General features: G+C 36.4%; 1 protein-coding gene across 1 annotated transcript in view; it reads left to right on the top strand.

Moving 5' to 3' along the window:
• ptprq (protein tyrosine phosphatase receptor type Q) overlaps positions 1-14,649 on the top strand; it is a 124,965-nt gene that overhangs the window by 109,769 nt on the left and 547 nt on the right. Inside the window, exons 54-60 of the mRNA XM_052030707.1 lie at positions 1,781-1,871; positions 5,330-5,406; positions 6,693-6,827; positions 8,065-8,190; positions 10,719-10,867; positions 11,421-11,556; positions 13,143-13,266. Coding sequence (XP_051886667.1) covers positions 1,781-1,871; positions 5,330-5,406; positions 6,693-6,827; positions 8,065-8,190; positions 10,719-10,867; positions 11,421-11,556; positions 13,143-13,266 — 838 coding nt within the window. The remainder of the gene's footprint in view (positions 1-1,780; positions 1,872-5,329; positions 5,407-6,692; positions 6,828-8,064; positions 8,191-10,718; positions 10,868-11,420; positions 11,557-13,142; positions 13,267-14,649) is intronic.

A 14,649-nucleotide genomic window follows, 5' to 3' on the forward strand; every position in this document is an offset into this window, starting at 1 on the left:
CATTAATGTAACAAAAGCAATCATACGGTTAGTGGAAGCAGATAAATGGCCAGACTCTATCCTTGGTAATCCAAAAATTGCAGTGATAGGGTGAGGTTGTAAATCAATCTTCAGTACATTTGAAATAATGTTCAAAATGTCTTTCCAATATTTTCCCAAAAGAGGATGGGACCAAAACATATGTGTCAAAGAAGCCACATTCGATTAACATCTATCACATATAGGATTTATATGGTTATAAAAACAAGCTAGCTTATCTTTGGACATATGGGTCCTGTGAACTACCTTAAACTGTATCAACGAGTGTCTGGCGCACATTGAAGATGTACTAACTAAATGAAGAATTTTCTTCCAAGTCTCTGGAGGTATAGATGTCTGGAGTTCGCTTTCACATTCATTCTTAATTTTGTCCAATGATTCTGGACGTATTTTCATAATTAAATCATAGATTATTGCTATCAAGCCAGACCCCAAGCAACTTAGTGCTGAGGCCATGCCTATGGAATATCCTGGCACCCTTTGACAGCTTGCTCCTGCAAAAGGCTTTTGCACTGGTTTTAAATGCTTAATAGAGATTTCACAAAAAGCAAACTCAAAAACACCTTAAAACATTAAAAAAATAATTAAATACATTAAAATAAAGTATTTCAAACACTTATCCACATTTACCTTTTTCTATTGGATTGATTATCCGATTTAATTGAGGTCACCAGCAGTCCCTGGCAGAAAGGTGTGGGGTCATATGTAAATAGCATTCAACCCCTGACCTCAGCATGTCAGTGCTCTGCTTCTAGGCTCAATGGTAAGACGAGTGACAGCAGGAGGTAAGGTGCACTGGAATATGAACTCCAGCTTATCTTGGACTTCCACGTTGGGCTGAGCCCATGATCCAGCTCATTAAAATGGGAAGCATCCTCAGCATTCCATGCATGTACCAATTAGTTTGGGCTGTTTCATTGTTAAAAATAAATTCAATTTGTCAACTTGTTTTCTTTTTGTGTGTGCACTTTTCTTTTGGAAAAATAATTGCTCTCCAATCTCCAAAATGGCTGACTACTCCATTGGCACCTTTACATGATCAGTTCATTGTAATAATTGATTACAAACAAAATACATTAAATTTAATTACATTAAATTGAACTTACATTAACCTTTCATTTTTCTTAAACTTTGGATTAGATTCTGCTGGGCTAGAACTTACTGGGAAATGTTAGGTATGACTGCAGCCAGAGAAATGTGTCACCCTGATTCCCTGTGAATTCAGTTTCATGGGGGCTCCTTAGTACCATGCTCAGTCAAAAGCTTCCCTGATATTGGAGGCAGTCACCCTCAGCTCACCCCTGGGCTTCATCTTATCCATATTTGGATAAGGCTGCATTATGATTCTCAGAATGAGTAGCTTGTTGATGAGTGTAACCTAATTGTATTGTTGATGACCCCTTCCATACCTTACTGATAATTGGGAAACCATGCCCCACACTCTTGACTCATATCCATTTACTATCCTACAGAATGACCTTCAAGCTCTTTGCATTTTGACAATACCTTATGAATGCTAAAATAATATGCCAAAACAGAATATGCTTTAAAACATAGTCTAATATGTTACAAAGCTTAAAGGGGCATAAATAATTTATTTTGAAAATAGATCTCCCATGCAGGAGTTTAATTATTCCAGATGTGGTGGAAGTTTATGAAGCATCAGCAAGCTCAAAGGGCAGGATGGCCTAATCCTGCTCCCATTTCTTATGTGTCTTATTTATAAGTCTGTGCTTTACAGGAACTCCCCAAGTTAGGCCAAGAACTCACATCATCTGATGCTGACTTGCCTTGGAACCGAACCAAGAATCGCTTTGCAAATATAAAACCATGTAAGTTATGTAAAATTATATAGTTAGAGGATTTTGTAGAACTATTTACATATATTTTCAAGAAAATGTTCAGAGTTTCATTTTGAACTGACTGAACAAAAATTATAATGTGTTTGTTTTAAATAATGCACTTATAAGATCAGCTAACAATACTTTTTATTCAGTCATGTTATAGATCACTATACCTTAATGCTAAATAATGTCAAGTAATGTTGATTTGGAGAATTCTGTTATGCTAAGAACATGGGCCAATATTCACAAAAATATTTGGAAGTTTCACTGGAGTAAATTCTTGCATAACATTTGTTTAGTTGGAGTTGAAGCCAGAATAACCATAATTGTCACAGCCCGTCCAGCAGAGTTATGCCAAAAATCAGTTACATCTCCACTTTCACATGCCATTTTCCAAATCAAAAGTTTCCACATCTGGAAATGCTCATGAATTAGCTTGCAGTTATTTTATCCATTCCCTCTATTTTTGCAAGTTGTTTTTAATTTCTTTCCTACACATGGACCACATGCTATTCCCCAGTTGAGAGGTCTAGTGGGAAAGTTACACACTTTTTTTTGCCAGTGCTGCTGTTAAAATAACCACTAGGAGGTGCACAGGAGCCACAGGAAATAATTCACTCTGGTTTTCCACCTCCTTATATGAAGCACCTGATTTTTACTCATTACTTAGTAACTCACCATGTAGGGAATCACCAGTTACAAATGTATTAAATCAAAATTTGTTGGTTACAAATAAACAGCTGGTAAAATGTATGCTGAGAAACTGGACCCATTCTCCCTATTTTTTATACTTAATCATGCATAAAAATCATTTACCCAAGTTTTGAATTGTTTCCTAATGAAGTCCTGTCCATCGGGAAATTGGACCGTGCAGTTCCAGGTATGATTCAATTGAGTGTGGGTGTTATTTCCCCTCATTATTTGTTCACACAATGACATTAACCAATATGTATCAGGCTCATTACTTCCTTTACTCAGACAGAAATTGGATCAACAGATCATGACTAACGTCATTGTTCTTCACTTAAAGTAAAGTAAGGAGTAAGCCACACAACAGAACTTTACTTGAACTAAAGGGTCCATCCTGGGCACTGACTCTCACAAATTAATTTTTATTTGCTGACTATTTCGGCACAGATACAGATCACAGCGTCTCTGTGCCTCAACATAAGATGCCGTGACCCTGATAATCCTGTTCGTCACGGTGACCAGGGGCTGTATATGCCACTCAGAGTGATTATGCCACCCTATAGTATGGAGATCTCCATGAAGGGACTGGAACACTACTTCTCCCATTTACTGCCATCATCATAACACCATGTCACTACTTTCCACCCATTGCATTGAACCTGCTCTTCATTCAATAAGATCATATCTGACACAGTGCAGTAACTGCCATGAACTGCCATAAATGCTTTAACTGAGGTGACCTGTTTCCACTGGGCAGCATGCAATTGATGAAGCATCTGCTATCTGTTAATGTAAAGGTCACATTCTACTGTAATGATTTCTTAAAGTAAGAGTGCACCTTTTTTTTGAATGATCCCTAGGTTATCATTAGATCTTTATGCATACACATTAGCCCACCAGATAAGGATGAAATCCAATTTCTAAGCAGTAGTTGTTACATGGTGCATAACAATTTGACTATTCTGATTTTAGGTCTGTGTTCAAGGTTAGAATTAGCCTCATCCTTTAGGGTTGAAAAGGAGAGAAGTTAGCACATTTGTTATCTAGACTTGATGACAATTTCATCTCTGGTAAATCGTATTAGATAAATTACCCTGTTACCATATATAATGTTCTATAGTTACTCCAGATTATTTCAAATTCAAGATTAATATGTTTCCTGATGTTTTACCAGCCAAATAAAATGTAATTAAACACAGATCATGCATTAGCAATATTGTAAGAACTATATTAATAAGTTTGAGCAATACTCACAAGACTTATAATAATGCAAGGAATAAGAAATAAGTATTCTAGGAATATTGATGTTAATAGCTAATATTAATAATCATGTACATGATGTTTCACAAGTTTTTTCACAATTGTTCTGTGCTGGATGAGTAAAAAGCAACAAAACAACATTTCTTGTGACAGCAAAAGTAAACCATGGAAAATCAGCAGTGTTACCCAAACATTTTCTGGATACCTCAGTGTGAAGTACAACAAATTAGCATACTATTGGTGCATTTTTATTGAATAGAAAATGCATGGAACGTTTCAGGAACTACCAGAAGAACTTGTTAAGCTGAATTTGATGTGGTAAAAACATAAGGAATAGAAATAATGATAAAAAATGCTGGAGATACTCAGAAGATTAGGCAGCATCTGTGAAGAGAGAAAAATAGGTAAAATTTCAGGTTGATGACTTCCTTCAGAAAAGGAATAGAAATAAGAAAAAGCTAAACACTCCCTTGAACCTGCTGCACCATCCAACAAGACCATAGCTGATGCCATACCTCATCCACTTTCCTGCCTGTGTCTTTCCCTTTATGTCCAAGAACCTATTAATCTCATTAACATCACAGCCATCTATGGTAAAGAATTTCAGATTTGCAACACCCTAGGTAAAGAAATTTCTCCTCATCTATGTCCAAAATGGTCAAATCCTTATCATGGACTTTGCTAGAAAGCAGCCCACCTGCATCTATCCTGTCAATATTCCTAGAATATTTATGTCTTATTCATTGCATTGTTATAAGTCTTGTGAGTATTACTCAATCTTATTAATATAGTCCTTCCAATATTGCTACTGCATGATCTGTGTTTTAAATAATTACATTTTATTTGGCTGGTAAAGCATCAGGAAACAATAGTTACCAATTTTGATTTTTCCAGATCTGTTGCTGCAAAATATTTAGTACTGTAAAATCTGACTTTAATGTCACTTACACAAACATTAACCTACAGGTGCATGAAACATAATACTTAATAGCTTTTAAGATTTGTAATCTAATCCAACTGTTCATCCAAATTTAACATTCTTTACTAATGTTCCTTCCCCCCAAGTGAAAAGCAAGATATGCAGAATCTGGTTGCTTGCATACTAGTGCTCCCTTGAAGAATTACAAAGCGTTTTAAGGGGTAATTGTGAGTGTGCTGCGGTAGATCAAAGATCAGAATGGTGTTTGTCATGACCTACGAACTAAGACTAAGATCTTATCAGAGCAGAGACTGGACCTGTGTCTCCATCGTCGTCGCTACTTCATTTTTAACTTAATAAAGAAGAAATGCTCTTATTATTTTAAGCATTAACTGCATGCAAGATAGACAGCATAACGTTCCTTGTCTAATGTAACTTTGTATTGCAAACTAAAATATTTGAAACAGGTGTTCTAAGTTGGTGTGCTCCCTATATCGAGACTAACTTCATGATTTGTGAAAGATTATTAGAAAAATTGTGCAACAAATATGAACATTATTATTTGACTTTTCTGTAGACAATAACAACCGAGTGAAACTTATGCTTGAGGCTGGTGTCCCAGGGTCTGATTTCATCAATGCTAGCTATGTGTCGGTAAGTTCAATTCTACAGCATTCTCATCAACCAAGGTCCATTCTATTGGGAACTGGTGCCCACAGAGAAGCATGCTCAAACACACTGCAGAAAGTGTTCTGGACTTCCTATTCTTTCCCATTGTTGCCCTCTTAGAAAAATGTACATGTGTTTCCTTTCTCAGAACAACTGCCCAAAGGTTGGCCTTTATATAAGATTCTCAATTTTAAATATAGGTCAGCTTCGCTATTTGAATGTCATCAGTTACACTTCCCAGTCTAAGTAATTTGATTGATTAATTAATGAATTACCTATTTCATTCAGGTTGATTGAGTAATTGATTAACTATTTTACTCAGGTATTATTTACTTGCATCAAATACTCATTTGCATCTGGGTATCATCTTAGTAGCCTTAACACTTAAAAATTATGAGAAATTCTCTCTTTGCATATTATCCCACTTATCAAATACTCATCAGTATGAATTTGTAGGGAATGATGGTCATATCAATTAAATTCTACCTTAATTTTTCACTGAATGTCTCTCAATATCTGTTCTCCTGGTGCAAAAGTAAAGGTTACTTCATAATGATAGGAAAGGTAGCCACATTGTGAGACAAATGATTTACACTGAGAAGGAAATGTCCCCCTGCCAATTATTTCTAACAAAACTGTAAACACCCTTAATGCACTTTTGATTTAGTTTCCTTTAAAGAATAGAAAGAGCTTGCATTTATATAGCACCAAACATCTCCTCAACATGTCGCAAGCTACTTTACAGTCAATGAAATAGAGTCATCCATATAAACCGTGAACCAGTAGAGCTGTTTTTGTGCTCTGTATTCTGTATCAAGTAGGTAAGTAAGGCATCCAATTTGCTCTTAGAAATGTCCCATAAACAGCATTGAGGTAAATGAGTAGGTAATGCTTTTCCATGTCGTTTGCCAGGACTTTGGGAGAAGTCCCTGCTTTTCTTCAGGTAATACCCTTGGTTCTTTCATGTCCATCTGACATGGCGGTCGTGACAGTGCAGTGCAGTACTGGAAAGTCAACATAGTTTTACATACTTCACCCACGGCAGTGAGGTTTCATTTTATGACTTTTGTATCCAAGTCTCTCACTACAAAGCAATAAAATGGCATGGTGATTCCCTTTAGACAAGGACCTTTCCTGATCCTGTAATCATTCTGCTGCCAAAATCCAACAGAACCATGCAATAGAACATAAGATTTAGAATATCTGAAAGATTTTAAAACTAGTCATTATATTTTAATGTATTTAATTAATTTTTAAAATTGTTTTTGTAGGGTTACCTCTGTCCAAATGAATTCATTGCTACTCAAGGTCCTTTACCAGGAACAGTGGCAGACTTTTGGAGAATGATTTGGGAGACAAGATCCCAATCCATTGTTATGTTAACACACTGTTTTGAAAAGGGCAGAGTAAGTCACTGTTGGAAGATGTCATACTGTGTCATACATTATCTAAACATTATTTATCTGAGCAGATTGGTTAACCTTGACTGGCAAGATTTATCACGTGTATAATTGTTTAATGAAAATGTATATAATATTGTGTGCTAAATTATTAGTTATTTAGTGTAGTTAACGAATGATGATTGCATAGAATAATCATATATTTGAATTTATTCAAGTGTAATCCCAACAATGATGTCAAGGTTGCATTTACCCATGCCTTCTAACACTACCCCATCACAGACTGCTGGATCACTTCCAGTGGGCCAGCAAACACATGTAACACTGTGGCTGCGTCACAGGCGTATCAGTCTGTTGCTGGAAACTGGCATCTTTTTCGAGTCTTGTCTCTTCCCTACCTCCCAAACACCATTCCTGAGCCTGCTGTCTGACAAGGTCAATACTAAAAATATGTTTTAAAATCTTTTTTGTCGGCTGTTCTCCTGGCCTGCCTACCCCACCTCCTGGCTTCCTATTTCATGGACTTATAGAAATTATAGCACTGAGGACCATTCCGTCCATTTTGTCCAGGTTAGCCCAAAAAGAGCTATCCTGACTACTTGCAATTCTCAGCTCTCAATGGAGCTTTTGTTATGTTATGTCACATTGATGCACATCCAAATATATTTAAAATATAATGAGGATTTCTCACTCCAGCATCATGCCAGACAGTAAGTTCAGAGACTTGCCATCCTTTGGGTGGAAAAAATGTTTCCTCAACTATCTTTTAATTCTTCTACCAATGAGCTTATATCACTGCATCCATGTGATTGACCTCCCTGCTAAAGGAAATGAGTCCTTCATACATAATTTTATATATAAACTCTATAAACTTCTAAAAATATTTGCAATTTTAAAAATGTTACAAATTTGCCCAATAAGGTGAAGCCGATATGTTTCACCTTATGAGACACAGTAGTTTCTAAGCATACACTTGGTCTTGCAGAGCCAAGGGAAATGGAATCTCCCCATTCTTCCTTTGGAGTTTTGGTCGGAGGTGGACCCCAGCTCTGGTTCTCAGAAGGCCAAGCAAGAATTTACAGTGTAGGCCCACAGCTACAAGAAGACAAGGAATTTTGAGCAATTTAATAGCCAGTCCTGCCCAAATGGTTCAGATTGCATTGTATACAATATTTCATAATGGTAACTAGACCTACTGAACACTTCACAACAATGTGTAATCACAATATTTATTTTTATTCAGATAAGGTGCCACCAGTATTGGCCAGAGGACAACAAGCCAGTTACAGTATTTGGAGATATTGTGATCACTAAACTAGCGGAAAACATTCAGGCAGATTGGACCATCCGAGAACTGAAAATTGAAAAGGTACTTCACTGGTTTTATATGAAAGCAGATGACAAAAGTTTTAGTAGGTTAATTTTTGATAGTGAAATAACCTTATAAAACAGACATTACCAAAATGGATTTCAGATCATTATTCCACTTAGCCATATAGTAAATGAATGGAAAAACCATAACATTTTTCATTAAATTATCCAAGCTCACTGTCAGTGGCTTTCAGTAGAATCTGCCCACGAAATTCAAATAGACATTAACAAAACCAAAAACAACCTAAGAGGATCACAAATGATCAAGCTTTCACTAATATTGCAAACAACTCTTCATTTTCCTTTACTCTGTCTTTTCATTGCACTGTTGGATTAAGAATAGAAACTGTCAACCCCAAAGTATAAACTGACAAGTTCAGCATTATATCATTAATTACAGCTCCCTCCCCAGATAGATTCTGTGTAGGCAGCACTGATGTCAGCAATACATGACCATCAGGCATTACAGCTATGCATAGTCTTCACATCAATGGATTTTAACATGTGTATATCCATCTTTGGTTGTTGGCAGTGATTAGAAATGCAAATGTTAATCAACTTTCCCTTCCCTATCAAAGGAATGTTTAGAGCCAATTGCTGCACATTGAACAGCTCCAAAGTTGAGCTAATTTAGAATTATAGAGACAGAGAAACATGCTTTTTGGCCAACCATTTCCATGCCAATCATCAAGTAACTCTATACCAAACCCATTTCCCAACACGGTCCAAAGACTTTCTGTGCCTTGGAAATTCAACTGCTTAACTACATGCTTCTTAAATATGGGAGTTTCTGCCTCTACCACTCACTTGGGCAGCGTGCTCCAAATTGCACCTACCCACTGGGATGAAAAAGATTCCTCTTCATCCTTTCCAAACCTCTTACCCCTTATCCTAAACCTTTGCCCTCTAGTTTTAGATACCTCTGCAATGGGGAAGAGTTTCCTACTCTACCGTATCTATGTCCCTCATAATTTTGCATACCTCTATCAGGATCTTCCTCAATCTCCTTAGCTCCAAGGAAAACAAACCCAACCTATCCCATCTCTCCTCATAACTGAAATGCTCCATTCCAAACAACATCCTAGCGAATCCCCTCTACACCATCTCCAGTGCCAATCCATCCTTCCTATAGTGGACTACAAGAACTATACACAACACTCCAGATGTGGCCTGTCCAATGTTTTATAAAGTTGTACCATGACCTCCCTGCTAATGAAGGCAAGTATCCCATGTACCTTCTTCACCATCTTATTTACCTATGCTGCTACCTTCAGGGATCCTTGAACTTATACACCAAGGTCCCTCTGTTCCTCAGTACTTCATAGAGCCCGAACATTCCCTGTGACTATCCTACTCTTATTAGTCTCCCAAAGTATATCAGCTTGGTTTAAAATCCATCTGCAAGTACTCTACATATCTTACCAATTGATCAATATCATGTAGCCTACGCTATCCTATAAAACTCAACACCACCACCAATTTTCATGTCATCTAGAAACTTACTAATTATCCTAGATTCATATCCAAATCATTAATGTATATATAGCGAACAGTGAGGGTCCCAGCACTGATCCTGACCCTGTGGTACACCACTGATCACAGGCTTCCAACCTCAAACACACCCTTCACCATCACTCTCTGCCTCCTATTATCAAACCAGTTTTGGATCCAATTTACCAACTTGGCCTGTATCCATGGGCTCTAACATTTTGGACTAGTCTCCCATGTGGGACCTTGACAAAACCTTACTGAATTCCAAGCAGTCTACATAAACCACACTGCACTTGCCAATATATTTTGTTACCTCTTCAAATAACTCAATCAAATTGGTCAGACAGGATTTCACGCAAACAAAACCACACTGACTATCTTTGAGTAACCCCTACCTCTTCGTTAATCGTGACCCTCAGAAGTTTTCCAATAACTTCCCTTCCACTAACGTTAGATTCACAGGCCTGTACATACCTGCTTATCCCTGCTGTCCTCCAGTCATCTTGCACCTCAGCAGTGGCCAGTGAAGATTTAAAAATCTTTGTAGGGCCTCAGTCATCTCCTCCCTTGCCTCCCATCACAGCCTGAAATACATCTCATCAGACCCTGGGGATTTATCTGTCTTTAAGCCAATTGAAACATCTAATAGCTTCTTTTTAATTACAACATGCTCTAGAATTTCACTGTCCACCTAATAGATATAGATAGCCTTTTATAGCTTGAATTTGTACTTATCAAGATAATGGATGTCCGAGCTAGGAAATGATCCTTTCTCATTCCATTGAAACAAAATATATTTTAATCTACTCAATCTCAGCTACAAACCTTTGGCTAGAAACTCATCTCCAGTCTGGTGCTAAACACACTGTATCTTGGTGTCTCTGCTCTCTAGTCTGCTTCCAAAATTTAGGTACTATATTTTTTTTCTAACCTACTTTAAAAATCCATTTAGATATCCTTAACATTACATGATATTTTGTCCTTGAATGTTCTTATGATCTTAACATTCTTTTAATTCAATAACTATTTGAGCAGTATGGTGATTTTATGATGGTGACACATTTCAACTTTACTTCTTGGCCTGAGCATGGTGTCCCAGAGACCAGTGCAGCTTTGATTCATTTTGTGAAGCTAATTCGAGCAAACAGAGCCAATGATAACACTCCTATTGTTGTCCATTGCAGGTAAGTAGTTGTTCAATAGATTTATTTATAATCCATAAAAGTGCTGCTGTAGGATCTATAAATAAAAGGAATGTTTCCTTGGCCAACTGTGCTTCAGGTTTATTGCCATTGTGTGTATCGCTTTGAAAATTACAGAGCAATGCTTGAATATTTTGTTCCAGTAATATCTATAAACTGTGAAATTAGAATCCAATGCTGTTAGAATATTGCAAAGTCTAGCTCATAGTTTAAGAAACATTTTATAAAATTTGCAGTCCCTGTCCTATTTTATGTATTTTCCTTGGATAATAAGGAAAGAAACACATATACATAAGTACTGAAAGTAATAAAAATTCGAATCAAATTTAGGTATTTTAGAGGTTTTTTAAAGAGGTTAGACAATAAGAAAATTATCTCTATTCTCGATAGAAAGATTCACATTGCAACTTGCATTCAGAATTACAGACTGAAATATCAATGTATCATTGGATGAACATGTGAAACTAAATGAGCCAGTGGAAGAATATTGTACAGAGCTGAACAAGACTTGTTTTTCTCTATTTCTACCCCTCAGTGCCGGTGTAGGGAGGACAGGTGTCTTTATTGCGCTTGATCACCTGATACAACATGTGAACCACCATGACTTTGTGGATATCTTTGGATTTGTGGCAGATTTACGAAGTGAACGAATGTGCATGGTTCAGAACTTGGTAAGAGTGTGGAAAATTAATATGAAGGCGTTTGGATTCTGGGTTCCTGTTGATAATTGAGAGAAAAATTTGTTTCTGTTTCATCTTAATCTTGTTTGAAATTCAAGGCATCGCAACATGTTAATTTTATTGACATTGTCTGCAGACTCTTCATGTAACTCAGCAGTACTGCCGCTGCGTTGGGTGTCCTTCTGTGCTGCATTCTGTTATGCATCAGAATAGATTCTGTAATGTTGATGTTGGATTTGGACCCAATGAAGAAGTTGCAGATAGCTGTAATGAGCCAATTTGTCTTGTCTGCAAAAAGATAGGGTGGAAATATGCCAACTAAAAGTACCTGTAAAATGAAATTGAAGGACCTATTCTACAATCCAGCACATGTGCAATTACATGAATGAGCATCAATCAATGAAGTTGTGACTTAACAACTTTTAAAATGAAGCACTTAAAAATGTCAGTCTGGGCTGTGGTCCAATTGTTAGTTGCAGCTTGGATACAGTTCCTGCTGCATTGCAGAATGCACTTTAATAAATAATAGATGCATAGTTTTGTAAATACTTTTATGAAACAGCACATGTATATGCATAACAGGATGACAAACATGCTTAACTAATCTATTTACTATATCTCAAAGTGATACAAGGCCTTAATTTGACAACTTTTGAAGGGTTCACAGTTTTCTTAAACACTTGTTGCTAAATCCAATGGATTAGGTAGATGGTTTTTCCTACCACTGTTCTATTAGTAGTGCAAAATGGGGTGGTCATGCAGATACAGTTTATATTTTTGCATCAATTCATCAACTGCTTAAATCTTGTTTTTATGTATAATAAATGTTTTCCTTCCTCAGTAGCAACTTAAAGAAACATTTCCCTTTAAATTCCAGCAGCAATCCATTAAGTTGCTTTAGAAACACAGAAAATATTTCCCCTTTATGCATCTCATTCTAAATGTTTTGTTTTACTGTGTGTTATATTCATTGTGGTACCATGTAGGTAAATACACACCAAGGAAATCTACATAATATAAATCCACCATCACTGCAGTCAAATGTTGTGGACTTGTTTTTGCGAATTTTATCAAATGCCAGTTTTTTTATTTCAGCTCCTTCCAATAGGTGTTGGTAAGTCCCATGGATCTTTTCAGACTTTTAAGAGTCTAAAAGAAATTTGAAACATTGCTTCAGTTGTACTAGCCTGTATGCTGCATAATTCCTCAGTACTGTTTGAAGAATGAAAATAATGTTAGCCAGCAGGTGACCATTTTTAAATCCCTCATCAACTGCATCTCAAACATTCAGCCTTAATTGTGACAGTGTTATTGTACTGCCACAGTAAGAAGACATTGGTGATTAACATTCTTTTGTTATTGTTACCATTGCACGACATGTTATAAAGAGATCAAACAATCCACTGTTTGATTATTTCTGTTGAAATTAAGATGATCTATACATACTGAATTTATTTAAGAATTTATATGGTGCCAAATGATTTCTATTAATAAAGTATTTCTTTTGAGTTTCTAATATCAGTTGTATTTTGTTTGAATTTTTCAATATTAATGTGTCAACATTTAATTGGATACAGGCTCAATATATGTTCTTACATCAGTGTGCTTTGGATCTATTGAATAACAAAGGAAACAGTCGTTCGCTGTGGTTTGTAAATTACGCTGCTTTACAAAAGATGGACTCTCTAGATACAATGGAAGGTAATAGGACAAATTTTTGCGATATATTTCATTATCTGTAAATGTGAATTTGCTATGGAAATGGACCCTTTTTGTAAATTTCTAGAGCTAAAAAAACTGTTGGGATCTAATATATTGAAACATATAATGAAAATAACTATATTTAAACCACATTCATACCACTCTCCATTATTTTAAACAGACATTAAGCATTTAATACAGTTTTAAGCTGCCATTTTAAAAGCAGAAAGGGAAACCAGGCACTCATGCATTAAGTGCATTTTTCCTTATGCTGTAAACATGAAACATCAAGATGTACACACTTATAATGACCCCATGATACTCAGTTTCTTGCTTCTCACTCTATACAAATAATTTCTATATATAAAATGCTAACTATAGTATAGTCTTTGCAGAGCTAACATAGCATGGTGCCTTCTTGAGCTTAATAATAGGTTTCTTGTGGTTAAGAACTCGAGGATGACTGCCGGACTCCTAATCATCGAGACAGAGTTAAAATCACAGTCTTCACCATCAATCAAATGGGCAGAAAATCGAATAGTACAAGTCTTTTCAACTGCAGAACACCTACTCTTGCCCATTCATAATGAAACTGGCAGCAGCCATGAATTGTTTAAAACTAAGACCATTCCTCCTTCCCAGGTGAAGGAAGAAAACACGAAAAAAAGAAAATATCAAGAAATGTGCTTTATTTCGTATGGATTCTTGGACCAAAAATCACAATGGTTTACTAAAATCAACATGCTCCTCATTTTTCCTAGCATCTTTGCTGAATGGAAAATAGCAAGTGAAGATTCTGATGGCAACTGGGAAAAACAAATAACAACCTTCTCAGTTGAGGATTTTTTTGCAAAGGAGCCACATGAAAGTATACTGTGGTTAACGTGTCATAATCTGAATTTATCCATCCGTCATCTCAGTTTTAATTGTCAATTAATAAACGAGTCTGTCAGACTCAAAAGTCACAAGCGATGCAGGTTCATGCAGTTATTACTGAGTTGTTTTTGCATGGCAAAAATGGTTTTGTTAAGGAGTGAGGGTGTGAGTGAGTTGCACTGCAGACATGCCCCCAACCAGTTCTACTTAACTAACTTAAGTCATGGGAAGGACTCTCACCCCCAAAAGAGCCAGCCTACCTCAAATGATAGTGTTGTGACTTGATTACATTATTAAAATCCATGCACAAATTTAACATTGGACCTGACAATGTCCACATGCAAAGGTTAACAAAAAACAAGGATCCAGGTCCAGGTAAGTTTTTATCAAAATGTTAAAAAATTCTATGTAAGTTAGACATATCACTAGTGCAAAGGTATTTTAGCCATCCATTTGGCTGGGCTTGCCCCCACGCCCTCAGTTGTAGACTCTGTGATGACCTTTCAG

This window comes from Pristis pectinata, chromosome 15 (assembly GCF_009764475.1).
Source record: "Pristis pectinata isolate sPriPec2 chromosome 15, sPriPec2.1.pri, whole genome shotgun sequence".
Lineage (NCBI taxonomy): Eukaryota > Metazoa > Chordata > Chondrichthyes > Rhinopristiformes > Pristidae > Pristis > Pristis pectinata.